Source organism: Neoarius graeffei, chromosome 10 (genome assembly GCF_027579695.1).
Source record: "Neoarius graeffei isolate fNeoGra1 chromosome 10, fNeoGra1.pri, whole genome shotgun sequence".
Lineage (NCBI taxonomy): Eukaryota > Metazoa > Chordata > Actinopteri > Siluriformes > Ariidae > Neoarius > Neoarius graeffei.
The window spans coordinates 19705166-19723654 of record NC_083578.1 but is presented as its reverse complement, the minus strand read 5'-3'; the positions used below and the strand labels follow the sequence as shown (position 1 = coordinate 19723654).

The following is an 18489-nucleotide window of genomic DNA, read 5'->3' as shown; positions in this document are numbered from 1 at the left end:
GTAAGAACTTCACTAAGTCTCTGTTATTTATTTATTGAATGATTGATTGCTGTTGCCTTTGAACTACAGCAGTTTTATCTGTGTCTCTGCGCAGGAGATGATTCGATTCAGATCATAAATGCAAACTATGGACGTGCTGATTCAGTAACTTGTTCCAATGGACTCTCTAACAGTTTGATCCAGAACACCAACTGTTACGCTCCAAACACACTCCCGACTGTGGCTGCACTGTAACATTTTTTGTTTGTTTGTTCGTTCGTTCGAATAAACGTTTTACCTATTAGATTCACCTTTATTGACTAGATGCACTTGGTGTTCACTAGTTAAGGAGGCCATGTTTTCTTACTTTCATTAAAAGGTGTAATGGACAGCAGAGATGCACCGTAGAAGCTTCATTCAAGCTCTTTACAGATCCTTGTGTTGGGACTGTTAAATATCTCACTGTGTCCTATTTGTGCAATCGTGAGTACGCTGTTTTCTGCTTTTACCATTTAGTAATCTTGGGTTAACAGGAATTAACTAAGGCACTTTGATCTATGACTAAAAGTAGATTAGGGCAAATAACTTTAGAAAACATTGAACCTAGCTTAGTTTCCCCAACAAAGGGTGATTTCATGTTTGTTTGTTTTTAAACCATAGTGTCTTAGTATAAAAGTTACAGATGAGTTTAAATAAAGATTTTTAATAGACGTACATCTATTGTATAACTTGTGTAGTTTTGGTAGTAAGATTTTTTTTGTATTGAAGGTGTATTACAAAAATTAGGTGAAAATAATATGTAATATATAAACAAAATCATTTCCTACAGGAGAAATTGTGACCTGTGAACACGATACAGCTGTGCTGACATGCGGTTTGTGCTCTTTTCCTCCTTGTTCCTTTGTTACAGTATTTATTTTCCACCTCTTTTATTGCATGTTACATAATAAAGATTACATTAAACAGTATGTATATTACCTATTGTAAAACAAAGATTTTAAGACAATATCCCATCAGCACCAAGTGGATCTTTCCCACACTGCTTTTCTTTAAATAGATCCTAATATTCTATATTTCCCTTGTGCTAAATTCTAATTTTAGGTGTTCGCCGTTTAAAGATCATCAGTGCTAACTACGGCCGAACCGATTCCACCACATGCTCTTCAGGACGACCTGCCAATCAACTCACCAACACAAACTGCTACACGCCTAGTGCATTTGATAAAGTTGCAGCTAGGTAACAGACGCACTAACTTAAGTGTGATCTTTTTTTTATTACTATACATGCCTGTTATCAGCTCCGGTTTCCCCCACAGTCCAAAGACATGCAGGTTAGGTTAACTGGTGACTCTAAATTGACCGTAGATGTGAATGTGAGTGTGAATGGTTGTCTGTGTCTATGTGTCAGCCCTGTGATGACCTGGCGACTTGTCCAGGGTGTACCCCGCCTTTCACCTGTAGTCAGCTGGGATAGGCTCCGGCTTGCCTGCGACCCTGTAGAACAGGATAAAGTGGCTAGAGATAATGAGATGAGATGAGAAGCCTGTTATCATTAAAATACGTTACTTGTCATGTCTGCACCTGCTTGCACTCAAGACTCCACTTCCCAGAATTCACAGTGGCCTTCAGATATGGCTGCCAGGGAGTACATCACCCATCCTGCACTCCACCATTCATAGGCCTCTGATTATTGATTGCACATACGTACCTGTTCACAATCACCACAGCACATGATAAAGGACTGTTTGTTTTTGCAACTAGTGTGAAGTATATACTCAGTTCCTTGTGGCTGATGGTACCGAGTGGTTTGTTATTGTACTTTTGAGCCTGATGGTGGTGATGTTTGGATTTTGCTCTTTCGCCTTTGCCTCTGATACCCTGTTTGTGCCTTGCCTGACTGTTTCTTTTTTCTTTTTTGCCTCATGATTGGGTTTGTTTGCCTGAATAAGCTCTTCTAGCTTTTACCTCTGTCTGTCATCTGCATCCCTGACATTACTAATATTTATGGATACAACTTAAATGAAAACCTGTTTTGCAGATGTGAAGGACAGAACACTTGTGAGGTGCCTGCTACAAACAGTTTCTTCTCTGACCCCTGCTATGGCACCTATAAGTACCTGAAAATTGTGTACAGCTGTGTCTAAATGTGAGTGGGGGGGTTCTCTCTCCATCCATCCTCTGTCTCTCATATACCTAATAAATGAGCTCTGCTAATATTGAGCTCCACATACAGTATACGACTTTTGTATAATATAGTGACCACCATTTAAAGGTGGTCTTTTTTTTTCTCCATAGCTGTATATATTTAAAGATGATAAAAAAAATTGCAAGTCAAAGTCACAATCAGTCTCAAGGTAGTTGATGTAAGAAATAATGAGGCACAGGTATAGAAAGAGGGAGGGATGTCTTTAAAAAGTGGACCAATACTGTAATTTAACACAATATACCTATTTTTCATTAAATGGTTTTTTTTTTAACTTAAGCCAAACTATTTACTATCAAGTACAGTACATGCTGTATGAAAGGTATTTAATGTGCAGAACTACAACTAATCTTTTATCTCTTGTTTTATTGCTATTAACAGAATAATTTGAGGCAAGCCAGCTTTCTCCCCAGTGGCCTCTCTTCAGTCTGAAAAGGACTGCGACTGGATTTTAGATTTGCTACCATGCAGATGTGACCGTGATTGAATTTTGGTGGTGGTGTACTTAATATTTGCATGTTTATATGATCACCTGCTGTAATGATTTTATTTCTGAAGCTTACTTATCTGCTAGTTGATTGCGCAATAAAGTATCCTCTAAATGCAAGCATAACATGGATGAGACTTGTGAGTTCATGAGTTTGCTGTCCAGTCTGTGATTTTAATAAACATTTCAAACACAGTGCTCAAGCAGACCAGTGCAAAAGGTAATCGAAAGGCAGAATACAAGTAAACAGTCTGAGGTTGTCCATCGAATTAGTAAAGAGATATGTAATCCTGGAGTACTTTTAAAGTATAACATCCCATATACTTGTACCAACTGAAGCCAGTGTAAAGAACATCCTTGTAATGGAGAAACTCGACTTATTCAAGTTAGTTATGCAGATGACATCATTCTCTTCTGTAAAAGTGTATCTGAGTTGAACGAAATGCTTAAAGTATTTGATGAGTTAATAAGATTTGGTTTAACCATTTCGACAGAAAAAACCATGTGTTTCAATGTTCTTCCTGAAGTTAAGGCATCCAGATCTCTTATTAAAATAAGAGACCCATGTATTGAGAATGTAACCAGTTTCACCTATCTTGGACATACCATCTCCAATGTAGAAGAATATTCAGCATTTACCATTCAACGCATCGTCTCAGCCCACAAGAAGTGGAACGAGATTAAGACAGTACTTGCAGATCGTCGAGTTAAACTGTTGACACGAGTAAAATTTTTAACTACTTGTGTTTGCAGTCATCTTACCTACAGTATCCAAGCCTGTTTTCTTAATGAGGGTCGGCTGAAGAGACTGCATGGATGAATTTTCTTAGAAAACTTGTACTTAAAGTTAATGTCCTCTACCTCCTCCGTCGGCCAGCTTATTATCCCAGCAGGGTATCTGATGACCGGCAGGGCATAGGTGTTGATGGCCCAGACCTTGTTCTTCCTTTTCAGCTGACTTCTTAGGCCTTGCCTTACCCTATAAGCTGCTGGTGGATAGCCCAGTTGGTAGCATCACTGACTTAGTGCACTATGGTGCAGGAGGTCAGGGGTTTGTGCCCTGGTTGAGGCAACTCCAGTGTGGGCCTGTAGGCAAGGCCCTTAATGCTACCTCCCTATTTCATCAGACATAAGAGACATATAAATAAAGTCATATAAATAAAAATTTATGGTGAAAGTTAAGAAATACCATTACCAACTTGCTCAACTAAGACTGATTTGACTTCATTAATTGTGGATTGACTCTCATTAAAACAGGATAGGTGTTGTAACTTATGCAGCATACATGTACATGCATGCATTTTCACTGATAAAACGTAAAAGGCTAATGAAATAATCAGATGAACTGAGAATCACATTATGAAGCAAATTAAATAATCTTATACCGGTAACTTAAATGCACAATACAAGTTACATGTATTAATCTAATAATCGGGAAACCCAACCCAGTTCCCCAGCATGTCAAGTACTCCAACAGACAGAAAGTACAATTATTAATGTCTGTAACGTAATATATTTAATGTTTGTTTTACTTCCTGATTCGGACCTGTCAGGGAAAATCCTAAAAGGGTTGAATTTTACATGGTGATGCAAAGATATAAGGTTTATCTTCGAGTGATGAAAATATTTCATGAGTGAGCGCAGTGAAAAGCCTAAAAGTGTTGGTATGCTGTTTGTGTATGAGGAAGAACATTGTTTTTATTATCAGATTTATTTCCTGGAGCTCAGTATGTTAAGGACTTTACAATGTAAGGATATCAAGTTTAACATTCTTTTTTATTAGGTTTATTTCCTGGAACTCAGTATAAAATACATGTTCCAATGGTGCAGCACTTGATTTTTCTACTCAATCTTTGATACATCCAGCACCATGATGCTCTTTCTGAGGCTTACACTACTCACCCGTAAGTTTCTTCCATGCTATTCCATATAAAATCCATGGGTGTGTTCAGCTAAATTGGACCTGCATCTTAACTGGAGATAACAATAAGCAATTACTCAAATTTATGTCTTTGAGTAATCTGTCTGTTTTGTGTTACAGTGCTTCTTGCAGCCCCTGACTTGCTTGTTTCTGGAGGTAATGTCTGAATGCAGTCACACATTTTAAATAGCTTAAAATAATACTGATTTATATAAGAGCCAAAGTCAATAATTCAGGTGGACTTGCAAATGATTTATACTTTCAGAGAATATGATTACCTGCTATGGTGATGTCCAGCGCCTCACTTGTGGTAAGTTTAAATGTCCTGTATTTTCAGACAGAATATTTTAAGCCAATAATAATAATAGCTTTTTGGAAACATTATTACTACAAGAAACTAAATATTGCAAAACTATAAAAAAAAAAAATTAGGATTTCTATGAAAAGGAGCAGGCTTCCGAGATGCCCTGCCAAAAATCAAGAGATATCCAGAGAGCATTACTTCTGTGGTCAGAAAAGAATGGCCAGACTTTTGTTTGTTTGTTTGTTTTGTGTGTGTGCACGTGTATGTGTGTCTCTTCAGGTACTGGACTGATAAAGGTGAAGTCTACTGTATATGGACGTACAGACAACAACACATGTAATGTTGGTCAATGTAATGTACATCTATTGTATAATGTACATCTATTGTATAACTTGTGTAGTTTTGGTAGTAAGATTATTTTTTTGTATTGAAGGTGTATTACAAAAATTAGGTGAAAATAATATTTAATATATAAACAAAATCATTTCCTACAGGAGAAACTGTGACCTGTGAACACGATACAGCTGTGCTGACATGCGGTTTGTGCTCTTTTCCTCCTTGTTCCTTTGTTACAGTATTTCTTTTCCACCTATTTTATAGCATGTTACATAATAAAGATTACATTAAACAGTATGTATGCAACCTATTGTAAAACAAAGATTTTAAGACAATATCCCATCAGCACCAAGTGGATCTTTCCCACACTGCTTTTCTTTAAATAGATCCTAATATTCTATATTTCCCTTGTGCTAAATTCTAATTTTAGGTGTTCGCCGTTTAAAGATCATCAGTGCTAACTACGGCCGAACCGATTCCACCACATGCTCTTCAGGACGACCTGCCAATCAACTCACCAACACAAACTGCTACACGCCTAGTGCATCTGATAAAGTTGCAGCTAGGTAACAGAAGCACTAACTTAAGTGTGATTTTTTTTTATTACTACACATGCCTGTTATCATTAAAATACGTTACTTGTCATGTCTGCACCTGCTTGCACTCAAGACTCCACTTCCCAGAATTCACAGTGGCCTTCAGCTACGGCTGCCAGGGAGTACATCACCCATCCTGCACTCCACCATTCATAGGCCTCTGATTATTGATTGCACATACGTACCTGTTCACAATCACCACAGCACATGATAAAGGACTGTTTGTTTTTGCAACTAGTGTGAAGTACGGTATATACTCAGTTCTTTGTGGCTGGCTTTACCAAATGGTTTGTTATTGTACTTTTGAGTCTGATGGTGATGTTGTTTGAAGTTTGGATTTTGCTCTTTCGCCTTTGCCTCTGATACCCTGTTTGTGCCTTGCCTGACTGTTTCTTTTTTCTTTTTTGCCTCATGATTGGGTTTGTTTGCCTGAATAAGCTCTTCTAGCTTTTACCTCTGTCTGTCATCTGCATCCCTGACATTACTAATATTTATGGATACAACTTAAATGAAAACCTGTTTTGCAGATGTGAAGGACAGAACACTTGTGAGGTGCCTGCTACAAACAGTTTCTTCTCTGACCCCTGCTATGGCACCTATAAGTAACTGAAAATTGTGTACAGCTGTGTCTAAATGTGAGTGGGGGGGTTCTCTCTCCATCCATCCTCTGTCTCTCATATACCTAATAAATGAGCTCTGCTAATATTGAGCTCCACATACAGTATACTCATTCATCTCATCATCTCTAGCCGCTTTATCCTTCTACAGGGTCGCAGGCAAGCTGGAGCCTATCCCAGCTGACTACGGGCGAAAGGCGGGGTACACCCTGGACAAGTCGCCAGGTCATCACAGGGCTGACACATAGACACAGACAACCATTCATACTCACATTCACACCTACGGTCAATTTAGAGTCACCAGTTAACCTAACCTGCATGTCTTTGGACTGTGGGGGAAACCGGAGCACCCGGAGGAAACCCACGCGGACACGGGGAGAACATGCAAACTCCACACAGAAAGGCCCTCGCCGGCCCCGGGGCTCGAACCCAGGACCTTCTTGCTGTGAGGCGACAGCGCTAACCACTACACCACCATGCCGCCCTACAGTATACTACTTTTGTATAATATAGTGACCACCATTTAAAGGTGGTCTTTTTTTTTCCATAGCTGTATATATTTAAAGATGATAAAAAAATTGCAAGTCAAAGTCACAATCAGTCTCAAGGTAGTTGATGTAAGAAATAATGAGGCACAGGTATAGAAAGAGGGAGGGATGTCTTTAAAAAGTGGACAAATCCTGTAATTTAACACAATATACCTATTTTTCATTAAATGTTTTTTTTTTAACTTAAGTCAAACTATTTACTATCAAGTACAGTACATGCTGTATGAAAGGTATTTTATGTGCAGAACTACAACTAATCTTTTATCTCTTGTTTTATTGCTATTAACAGAATAATTTGAGGGAAGCCAGCTTTCTCCCCAGTGGCCTCTCTTCAGTCTGAAAAGGACTGCAACTGGATTTTAGATTTGCTACCATGCAGATGTGACCGTGATTGAATTTTGGTGGTGGTGTACTTAATATTTGCATGTTTATATGATCACCTGCTGTAATGATTTTATTTCTGAAGCTTACTTATCTGCTAGTTGATTGCGCAATAAAGTATCCTCTAAATGCAAGCATAACATGGATGAGACTTGTGAGTTCATGAGTTTGCTGTCCAGTCTGTGATTTTAATAAACATTTCAAACACAGTGCTCAAGCAGACCAGTGCAAAAGGTAATCGAAAGGCAGAATACAAGTAAACAGTCTGAGGTTGTCCATCGAATTAGTAAAGAGATATGTAATCCTGGAGTACTTTTAAAGTATAATATCCCATATACTTGTACCAACTGAAGCCAGTGTAAAGAACGTCCTTGTAATGGAGAAACTCAACTTATTCAAGTTAGTTATGCAGATGACGTCGTTCTCTTCTGTAAAAGTGTATCTGAGTTGAACGAAATGCTTAAAGTATTTGATGAGTTCACAAGATTTGGTTTAACCATTTCGACAGAAAAAAACATGTGTTTCAATGTTCTTCCTGAAATTAAGGCATCCAGATCTCTTATTAAAATAAGAGACACATGTATTGAGAATGTAACCAGTTTCACCTATCTTGGACATACCATCTCCAATGTAGAAGAATATTCAGCATTTACCATTCAACGCATCGTCTCAGCCCACAAGAAGTGGAACAAGATTAAGACAGTACTTGCAGATCGTCGAGTTAAACTGTTGACACGAGTAAAATTTTTAACTACTTGTGTTCGCAGTCGTCTTGCCTACAGTATCCAAGCCTGTTTTCTTAATGAGGGTCGGCTGAAGAGACTGCGTGGATGAATTTTCTTAGAAAACTTGTACGTAAAGGGTTTGAGCGTGTAAATGTGCCATTAAGACACCATAGGAGTAGTTGTAGAGATGTACCTGCCACCGATGAAGAGGATGTGGACTGGCGTTATAGATATTCTAACAATGACATACTCTGCCTCACTCATTCTATGCCAATCCGTAACTTCTACCTATCTCAACACCTAAAGTATATAGCCCACATAAGACTACCAAATTCTGCATTACAAAAACAGATCCTGTTCCGCTGTAATAAAAAACCTTACAGACATGATATATGGAAAAGATACGAGGGCCTTACTGGACTATTCAAAAAGTAAATCCAAAGGCAGATGCAGGGCAAAAAGCAGTTCATGCAGATATTGGAGTGACTCCTTGGCAACCAACCCGCTGAAGCATGTGGATGGGGAGAGATGATGTCATACAAGCAGTCACAGTTAAGAGCTCAGTTAAGAATTACACACGTTAGGTTATTATGGAGATTTATTTTATTGCAAAGGCAATTCATGTCAAGGGCTTAAAAAATATATTATAAAAAGAGAGCATGTTTGCACTGTCTTCTTGGTAAATCAACTTCAATTTCACATGGTTAGGAGGATCCATCTCTGCTGGACTTGTATTTTTAAAGTCTTTTATAAATCTTCAGTGGTATTCAAGTCAGGACCAAGGATTCTTAAGTTATTTTGGTTGTGCAATTCCCTTAATGCACTTCCCTTGCCTGATTTGCAATGCAAAAATGCAGTGTGTAAATTGGGCAGCAGATGCAGGTTAGGCATCAATGATGATGCCTGATCTTTATCACATGTCTGTTAACAGTTTATGGCTCTAGTCAATCTTGCAACTCTCTTCGAGTGACTGTTGGCTTCTCCCTTACTGTCCTTACCATAACTCTGGGCATGCACTATAAAGTCTTGTGTGGTAGATTTGTCCAAGGACAATTAGTAGTGGGTCCAAAAACTTTCCTCCTGCATATTATCAAGCTAATTCTACAGACTGGGTTGTGCTTGTACTGACAAGGTCTTTGTTATGGCTCTGTAGCTTTTTCCATTTAACTGGAGTTTAATGATGTTGTCCCTGAGAACTTTCGGTAGCGCCTTCATTTTCACCACAACTGCTATTTGTGAAATCTTCCCAACCACTGGCAATGTCTTTTATCTTTTCAGATGACAGCAGGTACAATTTACATAAACATTTTTGCAACACTTGTATCTTGAACTTAATTTATTTTTCTATAACAGACAGACACACACACACACACACACACACACACTGGCTACTTTATTAGGTATGTCCATACACCTACAGTTATCTAATCAGCTGATCCCTTGACAGCAGCACAATGCATAAAATCATGCAGTTATAAATCAAGAGCTTCAGTTAATGTTCACTTCAAACATCAGAATGTGAAAAATTGTGATCTCTGTGACTTTCACTGTGGCATGGGTGTTGGTGCCAGATGGACTGGTTTGAGTATTTCAGAAACTGCTGATTTCCTGGGATTTTCACACACAAGTCTCTAGAGTTTACACAGAATGGTATGAAAGCAAAAAAACATTGAGAGCGCGACAGTTCTGTGGGTGGAAACGCCTTGCTGATAAGAGAGGTCAGAGGAAAATGACCAGATTGTTGCATCTCAGCATGCAACAGCAGAAGACCACATTTGGTTCCACTCCTGCCAGCCAAGAACAAGAATCTGAGGATCAAGAACACATTCCTATTAAAGTGGCCGGAGAGTGTATATTGTCACGCCAGCACCATTCTGGCCTCAGATTCCCAAAACACACCACAGCTTACAGTTGTGGCCGACACAGACTACAGTTCCCAGCAACCATCATCAACTCTGTCTCACTCAAGTTCACCATCATACTAATTATGCACACCTGGATTTACTCACACAATCACAGCCACTGCATTTAAGCACAAACGCTACCATAGCAAAGGTAGGGTGGTGAGGATCTGCTGGGAACATCTGGCCAAGCACTCTGTCGGGGAGGTCTTTAACTCCCACCTCCGGGAGAGCTTCTCTCAGCTTCCAAGGGAGGCAGGGGACATTGAGTCTGAGTGGACCATGTTCTCTGCCTCCATTGTTGACCCAGCTGTTCGGAGCTGTGGCCGCAAGGTCTCCGGTACCTGTCGTGGCGGCAATCCCCGAACCCGGTGATAGACACCGGAAGTAAGGGATGCCATCAAGCTGAAGAAGGAGTCCTATTGGGCCATGTTGGCCTCCGGGACTCCTGAGGCAGCTGACGGGTATCAGCAGGGCAGGCGTGCCGCAGCTCGGGCAGTTGCGGAGGCAAAAACTCGGAATTGGGAGGAGTTTGGTGAGGCCATGGAGGAGGACTATCGGTCAGCCTTGAAGAAATTCTGGCAAACCGTCCGGCGCCTCAGGAGAGGGAAGTAGTACTCTGCCAACACTGTTTACAGTGCGGGTGGGGAGCTGTTGACCTCGACTGGGGACATTGTCAGGTGGTGGAAGGAATACTTTGATGATCTCCTCAATCCCACAGTCACGTCTTCCATTGAGGAAGCGGAGGCTGATGACTCAGAGGTGGACTCGTCCATTACACAAGCCGAAGTCACTGGTGGTTTGCAAGCTCCTCGGTGGCAAGGCACCGGGGGTGGATGAGATCTGCCCTGAGTATCTCAAGTCTCTGGATGTTGTGGGGCTGTCTTGGCTGACACGCCTCTGCAACATCACATGGCAGTTGGGGACAGTGCCTCTGGAATGGCAGACTGGGGTGGTGGTCCCTCTTTTTAAGAAATTGGACCGGAGAGTGTGCTCCAATTATAGGGGAATCACATTTTTCAGCCTCCCCGGGAAGGTTTACTCCAGGGTACTGGAGAGGAGAATTCAGCCGATAGTCGAACCTCAGATCCAGGAGGAACAATGCAGTTTTTGTCCTGGTCATGGAACCCCGGACCAGCTCTATACCCTTCATAGGGTGCTCGAGGGTTCATGGGAGTTTGCCCAACCAGTCCACGTGTGTTTTGTGGATCTGGAGAAGGCATTCGACCGTGTCCCTCATGGTATTCTGTGGGGGGGTGCTTTGGGAGTATGGGGTTCGGGGCTCTTTGCTAAGGGCTGTCCAGTCCATGTACGAACGGAGCAGGAATCTGATTCGCATTGCCAGCAGTAAGTCAGACCTGTTCCCAGTGCATGTTGGACTCTGGCAGGGCTGCTCTTTGTCACCGGTGCTGTTCATAATTTTTATGGACAGAATTTCTAGGCACAGCCAGGGGCCGGAAGGAATCCTGTTTGGGAACCACAGGATTCCATCTCTGCTTTTTGCGGATGATGTTGTCCTGTTGGCTTCTGCAAACCAGAACCTTCAGCATGCACTGGGGCAGTTTGCAGTCAAGTGTGAAGTGGCTGGGATGAGAATCAGCACCTCCAAGTCCGAGGCCATGGTTCTCGACCAGAAAAGGGTGGCTTGCCCTCTCTAGGTTGGTGGAGAAGTCCTGCCTCAAGTGGAGGAGTTTAAGTATCTCGGGATCTTGTTCACGAGTGAGGGAAGGATGGAGCGTGAAATCGACAGGTGGATCGGTGCAGCCTCCACAGTGATGCGGTCGCTTTACCGGTCCATTGTGGTGAAGAAGGAGCTGAGTCAAAAGGCGAAGCTCTCGATTTACCAGTTGATCTACGTTCCGACTCTCACCTATGGTCATGAGCTTTGGGTAATGACCGAAAGAACAAGATCGCAGATACAAGTGGCCAAAATGAGTTTCCTTCGCAGGGTGGCTGGGCGCTCCCTTAGAGATAGGGTGAGAAGCACAGTCACTCGGGAGGAGCTCAGAGTAGAGCTGCTGCTCCTCCACATCGAGAGGAATCAGCTGAGGTGGCTCGGGCATCTTTTTCAGATGCCTCCTGGACGCCTCCCTGGGGAGGTGTTCCAGGCATGTCCCCCTGGGAGGAGGCCCCGGGGAAGACCCAGGACATGCTGGAGGGACTATGTCTCTCGGCTGGCCTGGGAACACCTCGGTGTTCTTCCCAAGGAGCTGGGCAAGGTGTCTGGGGAGAGGGAAGTGTTAGGACTAGGACTGTTTTGGCCTCTAGAGGCCGCTGTTATTTCCTTTTCATGTCGTGTTTATTTTGGCCTCTAGAGGCCGCCACTGTTCCTGTGTTTTGTGTTTGTGTTAATTGCCTAATTATCTTCACCTGTGTCCTTAATTAGTTTGTCTATTTATACCCCTGAGTTCAGTCCTCTTGTCACGGAGTCTTTGTGCTGTTATGTTTATCTCCAGTTTCCTTTGTACTGTGTTTTTTGATCTTCTTAGCTTTTGAATTTTTGCACTTTGCTTTTCTTTTGGATTATACTCTTTGGTTTTTTTTGTCTTTTGTTTTGCCCTGTATATAGTGTATATAGTTTAAATAAACCTTTTGATTCTTTTTCTACTTCCGCCTCACGCCTCTGCATTTGAGTCATCCCCCTGGTGGCCTAGTGGGGGTTTGCTGGATTATCACACCAACGAACCAGGTTCGAATCCCAGCAAAACCCTAACAGAAAAGACTCCGTCATGACCGACTCAGCAGAGGCTGCTTCAACTGTCTACCCGGCCAACCTTCAGGGAATTATGGCAGCTTTGACACGCTTCGGAGCGACCATGGACGCTCATGGACGTACGCTCACCAGCCAACGTGAGGCCCTCGCTCGCCACGAGGAACTGCTTCAGCAAATTGGGAAAACCCTGGCACAGCTGACATCTCTGCCTGCATCTCCTGCTCCTGATCCAGTTCCTGCTCCTGATCCAGCTCCCACTCCTGCTCCAGTGCCTCCTGCAATGCTGCCTTCTTCACCTCGCGAACCCAGCCTTCCTGCACCACAGAGGTATGACGGCAAGCACAGTGAGTGCCGAGAGTTCCTTACCCAGTGTCAACTCACCTTTGAGCTTCAGCCTACCACCTACACTACGGATCGCCGCAAGATTGCCTTTGTGATAACCTTATTAGCTGGTAAGGCGCGAGCCTGGGCTACTGCTATCTGGCAAAGACAGGGACCTGAGTGCTTTGATTTCCAGCTGTTTTCTGAAGAGATGCTTCGGGTCTTCGATCAGGCAGACATCAGTACCGACGCAGCCCGAAAGCTCATGTCCATCCGGCAAGGAGGAAGCGTCGCAGATTACGCCATCTCGTTCCGAACACTCGCAGCAGTAAGTGGATGGAACGAGACTGCCCTGGTGTCAGCCTTCCACCATGGTCTGTCTGACCCCATCAAGGACGGTCTGGCCTCTATTGGATGCCCAAGTGACCTCGAAACCCTCATCTCACATGCTATTCGTCTGGACAACAGGATGAGAGAACGCCACCAAGCCTTGAGCCCCCCCAGCCTCCCTACCTCTACCTGGAGACCGTCTACCTCCTTCAGTGACTGTCCAGAACCCATGCAAGTGGGTCGTACTCGCCTCTCCGCATCTGAGAGGGAGCGCAGAAGGAGGGACAAGTGCTGCATCTACTGTGGCAAGCCTGGTCACTTCCGAGCATCATGTCCCGAACTCTTGGGAAAAGGACCGCCCCGTCCAGCCGAGGGAGGGTTGTGACGGGGCCTACCCTCTCTCCCGGACTCCCTGGCCAAGGAATCTACATCCCGGTCTCCATCTCCTGGGGTGAGTCTGTCCACTCTTGTCAAGCTTTGATAGACTCAGGGGCGGCTGGGAACTTTATGGATATTCACTTCGCCCAAAGCATCAATATTCCGACTGCACCTCTTGAAGTCCCACTGTCTGTGTCTGCCCTCGATGGCCAAGCGTTAGGTGATGGAAGAGTCACCCAAGTTACTTCTCCAGTTTTCCTCCAGTCTCAAGGTCACAAGGAAGAAATATCCCTGCACCTGATTCCTTCACCTGAGTTCCCAGTTATTCTAGGCCTTCCTTGGCTTACTCGCCACAACCCTCGCATAGACTGGGTAACAAGCCAGGTTGTGGAATGGGGCCCTGCATGCCATGCCTCTTGTCTGCTCTCTAGCTCTCCTGTGTCTCCTGCCGAGCCCCCTGATCTCACCGAGTTATCTCAAGTTCCCACAGAGTACTGGGATCTCAAGGAGGTATTCAGCAAGAGCAGGGCCGCCGTTCTTCCTCCGCACCGGGCCTACGACTGTGCCATCGACTTGCTCCCTGGGACTACCCCTCCTCGTGGCAGACTGTTTTCCCTCTCTCAGCCAGAACGCAAGGCTATGGAGGAATACCTCAAAGACGCCCTGGTCTCTGGGTTCATTCGACCCTCCACCTCACCTGCTGGTGCCGGCTTCTTCTTTGTCGGCAAGAAGGATGGGGGGCTTCGACCATGTATTGACTACAGGGGCCTGAACAAGATTACTGTGCGCAACCGATATCCCCTTCCGCTGATGTCCACTGCTTTCGACCTGCTCCAAGGCGCCACCGTCTTCACCAAGTTGGACCTACGGAACGCATACCACCTCATCCGTATCCGACAGGGAGACGAGTGGAAGACTGCCTTTAACACCCCGTCTGGGCACTACGAATACCAGGTGATGCCCTTCGGACTCACCAACGCACCAGCTGTTTTTCAGGCCCTAATCAACGACGTCTTAAGGGACATGATTAACCTATACGTTTTTGTCTACCTCGACGACATCCTTATCTTTTCCAAGACCGTGCAGGAGCACCGCCACCATGTCCGCCAGGTTCTCCAGAGGCTGCTACAGAACAATCTGTTCGCCAAGGCCCAGAAATGCGAATTTCATGTTCCCGAGGTCTCCTTTCTGGGATTTATTGTACGGACAGGCCAACTCCAAATGGACCCTGCCAAGACCCTGGCCGTCCGGGATTGGCCTACTCCCAAGTCCGTTAAGGAGGTTCAGCGGTTCTTAGGATTCGCTAACTTCTACCGCAAGTTCATCAGGAACTTCAGTTCTGTGGCAGCACCCATGTCAGACCTCACCAAAGGGACAGGTGGATCTTATGGCTGGTCTCCTCAGGCAGAAAAGGCGTTCAAAGACCTCAAGGACCGCTTCTGCACGGCACCCATTCTGGTTCTCCCGGACACCTCCCAACCATTCATCGTGGAGGTGGACGCCTCGGACAGTGGTGTCGGCGCGGTGCTCTCTCAACGTTCGGAAGGAAAGCTGCACCCCTGCGCTTACTTCTCCCACCGCCTGAGTCCTGCTGAGTCCCGGTACGATGTGGGGGATCGAGAACTGCTAGCGGTCAAACTGGCCCTTGAGGAGTGGAGGCACTGGCTGGAGGGAGCACAACATCCATTCCTGGTTTGGACTGACCACAAGAACCTGGAGTACCTCCAGCAAGCCAAGAGACTGAACCCTCGACAGGCTAGGTGGGCCCTGTTTTTCAGTCGGTTTGACTTCACCCTCTCATACCGCCCCGGCTCCAAGAACACCAAACCTGACGCACTGTCCAGACTGTTCTCTGCCACTAACAGGGAGAATGAAGTCGGGCCTATTATCCCTGTGTCCCGGATTGTGGCCCCTGTCCGCTGGGGTATTGAGGAGGCTGTCCGACGAGCCCAACGCCAGGACCCCGGTCCTGGGACGGGGCCACCAGGCCTCTTGTACGTCCCACATCAAGCCCGGGCCAAGGTTCTCCAGTGGGGTCACTCTTCCCCTCTCACCGCCCACCCGGGAGCTCGGAGGACCCTGGACTTCCTGAAAAGACGCTTCTGGTGGCCTAACATGGAGAAGGAAGTAAGGTCATTTGTCCTGTCCTGTGAGGTTTGCACCAGAACCAAGAACCCACGACAGCGTCCCCAGGGTCTCCTGCATCCTCTGACCATTCCCCGGCGTCCCTGGTCCCACGTGGCAGTCGACTTTATCACGGGTCTCCCTGAGTCACAAGGTAACACGGTCATTTTGGTCTTAGTTGACAGATTCTCCAAGGCCTGCCGCTTCATACCACTGTGCAAACTCCCCTCTGCTCTTGAAACTGCGAAACTTTTGTTTAATCATGTCTTCCGAGTCTTTGGTCTTCCACAGGACATCGTCTCAGACCGAGGGCCCCAGTTCTCCTCCCGAGTGTGGCACGGGTTCTGCAAGGTCATCGGAGCCACTGCCAGCCTCTCCTCTGGGTTTCACCCACAGTCCAATGGTCAGACGGAGAGGCTCAACCAGGACCTGGAAACCACCCTGCGAGGCCTGGCTATGGATAACCCGACATCGTGGAGCACCTGGCTGCCATGGGCGGAGTATGCCCACAACACCCTGCAGTCATCGGCCACCAAGCTGTCGCCATTCCAGTGCCAATTCGGGTTCCAGCCACCTCTGTTCCCAGACCAGGAGGAGGACGCGGGGGTGCCCTCGGTCAACCAATATGTGAGACGGTGTCGCAAGACCTGGAGCAAGGTCAGGAAGACCCTCATACAGACCTCCAGAACCAACCAGACTCAGGCCAACCGCCATAGAAGACCTGCACACGCTTTCCGCCCTGGGCAGCGGGTTTGGCTGTCCACTAAGGACCTTCCACTGCGGGTGGAGAACCGCAAGCTTGCTCCTCGCTACATTGGCCCCTTCAAGGTGGTGCGCAGGGTGAACCCTGTCTCCTACCGGCTCCAGTTGCCCCGGACTCTGAGGATCAACCCCACTTTCCATGTTTCCCTGTTACGGCCCGTACTGACGTCTACGTATGCCCCTGCCCCTAGGAACCCCCCACCCCCCCGCATCTTCCAGGGGCAGACTGTGTTCACTGTGAATCGCCTGCTTGACTCCCGCCGGGTCCGCGGCGGGTTGCAATATCTGGTGGACTGGGAGGGCTATGGTCCTGAGGAGCGCTGCTGGGTTCCTGCTCGGGATGTCCTTGATAAAGAACTATGTCGGGACTTCCGTTCGGCCCATCCGGATCGCCCTGGGAACGTCAGGAGACGCTCCTAGAGGGGGGAGTCCTGTTAGGACTAGGACTGTTTTGGCCTCTAGAGGCCGCTGTTATTTCCTTTTCATGTCGTGTTTATTTTGGCCTCTAGAGGCCGCCACTGTTCCTGTGTTTTGTGTTTGTGTTAATTGCCTAATTATCTTCACCTGTGTCCTTAATTAGTTTGTCTATTTATACCCCTGAGTTCAGTCCTCTTGTCACGGAGTCTTTGTGCTGTTATGTTTATCTCCAGTTTCCTTTGTACTGTGTTTTTTGATCTTCTTAGCTTTTGAATTTTTGCACTTTGCTTTTCTTTTGGATTATACTCTTTGGTTTTTTTTGTCTTTTGTTTTGCCCTGTATATAGTGTATATAGTTTAAATAAACCTTTTGATTCTTTTTCTACTTCCGCCTCACGCCTCTGCATTTGAGTCATCCCCCTGGTGGCCTAGTGGGGGTTTGCTGGATTATCACACCAACGAACCAGGTTCGAATCCCAGCAAAACCCTAACAGGAAGTTTGGGCTTCCATGCTCAGACTGCTGCCTCCGCGACCCGGCCCTGGATAAGCGGATGAAGACGAGACGAGACGCTACCATAGCTCAGCATAAGGTATTTGCTCTATGATACTTGTGTTCCAGTTCATTACCAAGCCTGGGTTCATTGTCATGTTGCTATTGTGGTTTTGACCGAAGTTTTGACTTCCTGTTTTCCTAAGTATAGTACAACCCCAATTCCATATAAGTTGGGATGTGTGCATAAATAAAAACAGCATGTTATTATTTGAAACTGAGACTCTATCTATCTATCTATCTATCTATCTGAAAACTATATGCTCATTTTGAATTTGATGCCAGCAACGTATTTCAAAAAAAGTTGGAACAGGGGCATGTGTTGCATCACCTCTACTTTTAAAAACACTCTGTAAACTTTTGGAAACTGTCAAGACCAATTACTGTAGTTTTGGAAGTGAAATGTTGTCCTATTCTTGCCTGATATACAATTTCAGTTGCTCAACAGTTTGAGCCCCCTTTGTCATATTTTGTACTTCATAACATGCCAAATGTTTTCAACAGGAGACAGACCTGGACTGGAGGCAGGCCAGTTTAGCACCTGGACTCTTTTACTATGGAAGCATACAATTGTAATATATGAAGAATATGATTTGGCATTGTCTTGCTGAAATAAGCAAGATGTCATCTGGATGGCAGCATATTCCTCTAATATATATATATATATATATATATATATATATATATATATATATATATATATATATATATATATATATATATATATGCATATACTGTACATACCCCACTCACCCCTCCTTTGGGTGGTCTTTTTTTCCTCAAGCTTGGGTCCTCTACCAGAGGCCTGGGAGTTTAAGGATCCTGTGCAGTATCTTAGCTGTTCATAGGACTGCACTTTTCTGGACAGAGATCTCGGATGTTGTTCCTGGGATCTG

General features: G+C 45.0%; 1 protein-coding gene and 1 long non-coding RNA gene across 3 annotated transcripts in view; both read left to right on the top strand.

Moving 5' to 3' along the window:
- LOC132893498 (uncharacterized) overlaps positions 1-2125 on the top strand; it is a 103881-nt gene extending 101756 nt beyond the window's left edge. Inside the window, exons 29-33 of the mRNA XM_060932694.1 lie at positions 95-230; positions 359-462; positions 809-853; positions 1081-1216; positions 2018-2125. Of these exons, the coding sequence (XP_060788677.1) occupies positions 95-230; positions 359-462; positions 809-853; positions 1081-1216; positions 2018-2123 (527 nt within the window). The 3' untranslated portion in view covers positions 2124-2125. The remainder of the gene's footprint in view (positions 1-94; positions 231-358; positions 463-808; positions 854-1080; positions 1217-2017) is intronic.
- Positions 2126-4465: 2340 nt separating this feature from the next.
- Positions 4466-5246, top strand: LOC132892926 (uncharacterized). Of its 2 annotated transcripts, none has more exons than XR_009655493.1 (4): positions 4466-4573; positions 4711-4746; positions 4856-4900; positions 5174-5246. It is a non-coding gene; the product is annotated as an uncharacterized LOC132892926 (long non-coding RNA). The 2 variants fall into 2 exon arrangements; XR_009655492.1 differs by lacking the exon at positions 5174-5246 and adding an exon at positions 5023-5115.
- Positions 5247-18489: the final 13243 nt, after the last annotated feature.